This window comes from Buceros rhinoceros, unplaced genomic scaffold, assembly GCF_000710305.1.
Source record: "Buceros rhinoceros silvestris isolate BGI_N320 unplaced genomic scaffold, ASM71030v1 scaffold37992, whole genome shotgun sequence".
Taxonomy (NCBI): domain Eukaryota; kingdom Metazoa; phylum Chordata; class Aves; order Bucerotiformes; family Bucerotidae; genus Buceros; species Buceros rhinoceros.
In genome coordinates this window covers 8,664-11,321 of record NW_010400114.1, presented here as the reverse complement: position 1 = coordinate 11,321, position 2,658 = coordinate 8,664, and the positions used below count along the sequence as shown (strand labels likewise).

The window sequence follows — 2,658 nt, the reverse complement described above, 5'->3', positions numbered from 1 at the left end:
TGGCCGCTGCTGGAGGACACCTGCACGACATCAAGGCTGGCGCTTTCTCTCCACATCACTCCCAGCATGTTGGCTGGGGACGGCAAGAAGCTGGGAACAGACAGGGCCAGGACAGTTGTCCCAGACTGATCTAAGGGATATTCGGTGCCGTGTGATGTCACACTCAAGCTTAGCAGAGGAGGAGGAGGACGACGAGGGAGGGACGTTTACAGTTACAGCATTTGTCCTCCCAAGAAAACATTTCGCACACGGAGCCCCAGGAAATGGTTAACCGTCTGCTGACAGGACGCTCAGCCCAGAGGTCCTGCCTGTCTCCTGCCTTCTCCCCATCCTGCCGGAGAGGAGTGAGTGAGCGGCTGGGGAGGCACTTGGTCAGGGCCAACCCGCCCCCCCGCCACCCCCCAACAGACGTGGGGAATCTTCCCACTCTCCCCCTCGCTGCTGCAGGCATGGCCAAACTCACGCTTCTTCCACTCCCTGCAGAACAAGCACGGAGGAGGCTGCAAAGAGACTGCCAGGGATCCCTCCCGGGGATCCCCCCTGGCTGCTCCCCCTGGGGATCCCCCCTGGCTGCTCAAAACCACCACCCATACAAGAGCCTCTCTTTTTTTTTTTTTTTGCATGTTTTCCAACAAAGGACACACGACACCTGTGCACACGCGCTCCACAAGCAACTCAGCCCGTCAGGCGACAGGATGCAGGTCACTGGCCCAGTCCTTTCCGCCAGTGCTCAGCTCTCCCGCTGTGTCCCACCCCTGTGATACCTGGCTGCTGCTAACGCAGGTCACGAGGCCCGACACCCTCATCAGCCTCACGAGGCGCCTGCTTCCCCTTGCTAAACCACAGGGTTTCTGCCCCAAAACGCTCGCTTTGTGCCCACGGATGCCCAGGATCACATCACCTTCATCCCCGCATCTCAATCCTTGAAGAGCTGAGTTTCATTGTGCACCTTCCCTCTTCACCTACCATCTCATGGTTGATGCACTGTCTTCTCCTACACTTGGTCCATCTCAGGCTCTTTTTCTTTCTGTGTAAAAGGCTGTCCTGCCTCTCTAATCCTTTTCATACTGTCAGGATGGATATGAATAAGGACCAGCGGGCTCATACAGCCTGCCAGGCTCTCCAAGGACCTCTCTCCGAAGCAACATGCCCCACCAAACCCCCGTGCACACACTGGGCATCCACATGGTGACAGAAAAACCCTGCAGATGATTTGATGAAAATACAGAAAATAAGAATAGTAGCAAATAGGGAAGCAAAACCAGCAATGGGATCAGGGATCCCATGAACCACAAATGGACAAGAAAAAAACCAATGACAAATTCTGTTGGTAAACCGGTTATTCATGGCTGTAATGAAGGCTGAAGAGCTGCAGAAGGGCCTCACAAGGTTCAGCGATGTGGACAACAAAGGGCAGCGAAAGGTGTCCATACAACACGACAGAATACGCTGAAAACATAGGTTACAGAGGTCTACAGAACCCGTGGTGGCAGAGACAGTCTGAGCGCAGCTTCTCTCCTACAGAGCAAAACAAAGGCAGCACCAAGCGGAGGAGACCTTCAGTAACAATGTTATAACCAGTTCAAATAACAGCGGAACAAATGAAGGGAAAAGAGACTCAAGAACCATGGAAAGTGCCACCTCTCGGCATAGAAATATGCCGATTTTGCTTCAACGAGTTATTATTCAACATAGTTCTCCTTAAAAAAAAAACAAAAACAAAAAACCACACCTTTCTCCCCCAAAACATCCTCACAACCAAAGTTCAACATTGCACGGCTGGCAAAGGCCTTATAAAGGCTCACAACAACCACGGGAAGAGACACGATCAGGTCCGCAGGGGCTCCTACCGCTGCCGCTTTCACATCTGCCAGGGGTTTGTATGAACGGCTGCGTTCCTGCTGCCTGGAGTCTCCTTCCCAGCCCACTCCAATGGCCTGTATTAACCACTGACCTTTCAGGAGAGCTGAGAGCCTTCTCACAGAAGTCGTAACACGCATTAGGAAACCAAAAGAAAAACGTATCTACGGGTGGGGTTTGCAACCCACATTCCATTTCATAGACAGGCCACGGAATTCCAATGGGGGAAGGTTTATTCGCTAGGACTAAGACAGGATCCCCCAGGTTCCAGCTATGGAGAAGACGCTGATAAACGTGTCTGCCTGTCTTCTCTAAGAAGACAGATTTGATGGTCCAAGTCTTTTACTTGCAGTATCTAACAAGAAACCTGCACTCCGCTAAACACACACATTAAATCTCATTAAGATCTTCCATCTACCAGAAACGTTCATATTTGTTTAAACAAGGAACTTCTTGAAGTCTCCGAAGTGAAGACGGTCCAGACCACCAGCTTCAACAGTTCAGCTTTGCTGCATTTTCCGACGCACCTCTTCAAGCGCCGCTTCTCGCTGTCGTAAGAGCTGTTTGAGCCGTTTTATTTTTTCATCCCGTATTGTTTCATCCAAGTCCGGGGGAGTCAAAGGGAGAGCATCATCGCTGAGAGAATCTTCGAGAACCGAAGTATCATCTTCAGAAGACAATGAAATGGGAATGCTTGAGCCTGTAAGGTTGCTGCGTAGAGTGCAGGGCTCTTGCTCAGGGACCTCCCAGACAGACGGTACCACGACATCTGCGGAATTACTGGGCTGCGTTGAGGCT

At 51.6% G+C, this 2,658-nt stretch overlaps 1 protein-coding gene across 1 annotated transcript in view; it reads right to left on the bottom strand.

Annotated features, from left to right (window-relative positions):
- Nucleotides 1-2,360: 2,360 nt before the first annotated feature.
- Nucleotides 2,361-2,658, bottom strand: part of LRIF1 (ligand dependent nuclear receptor interacting factor 1) — a 5,314-nt gene continuing 5,016 nt past the window's right edge. The window contains exon 5 of the mRNA XM_010131746.1: nt 2,361-2,656. Coding sequence (XP_010130048.1) covers nt 2,361-2,656 — 296 coding nt within the window. The remainder of the gene's footprint in view (nt 2,657-2,658) is intronic.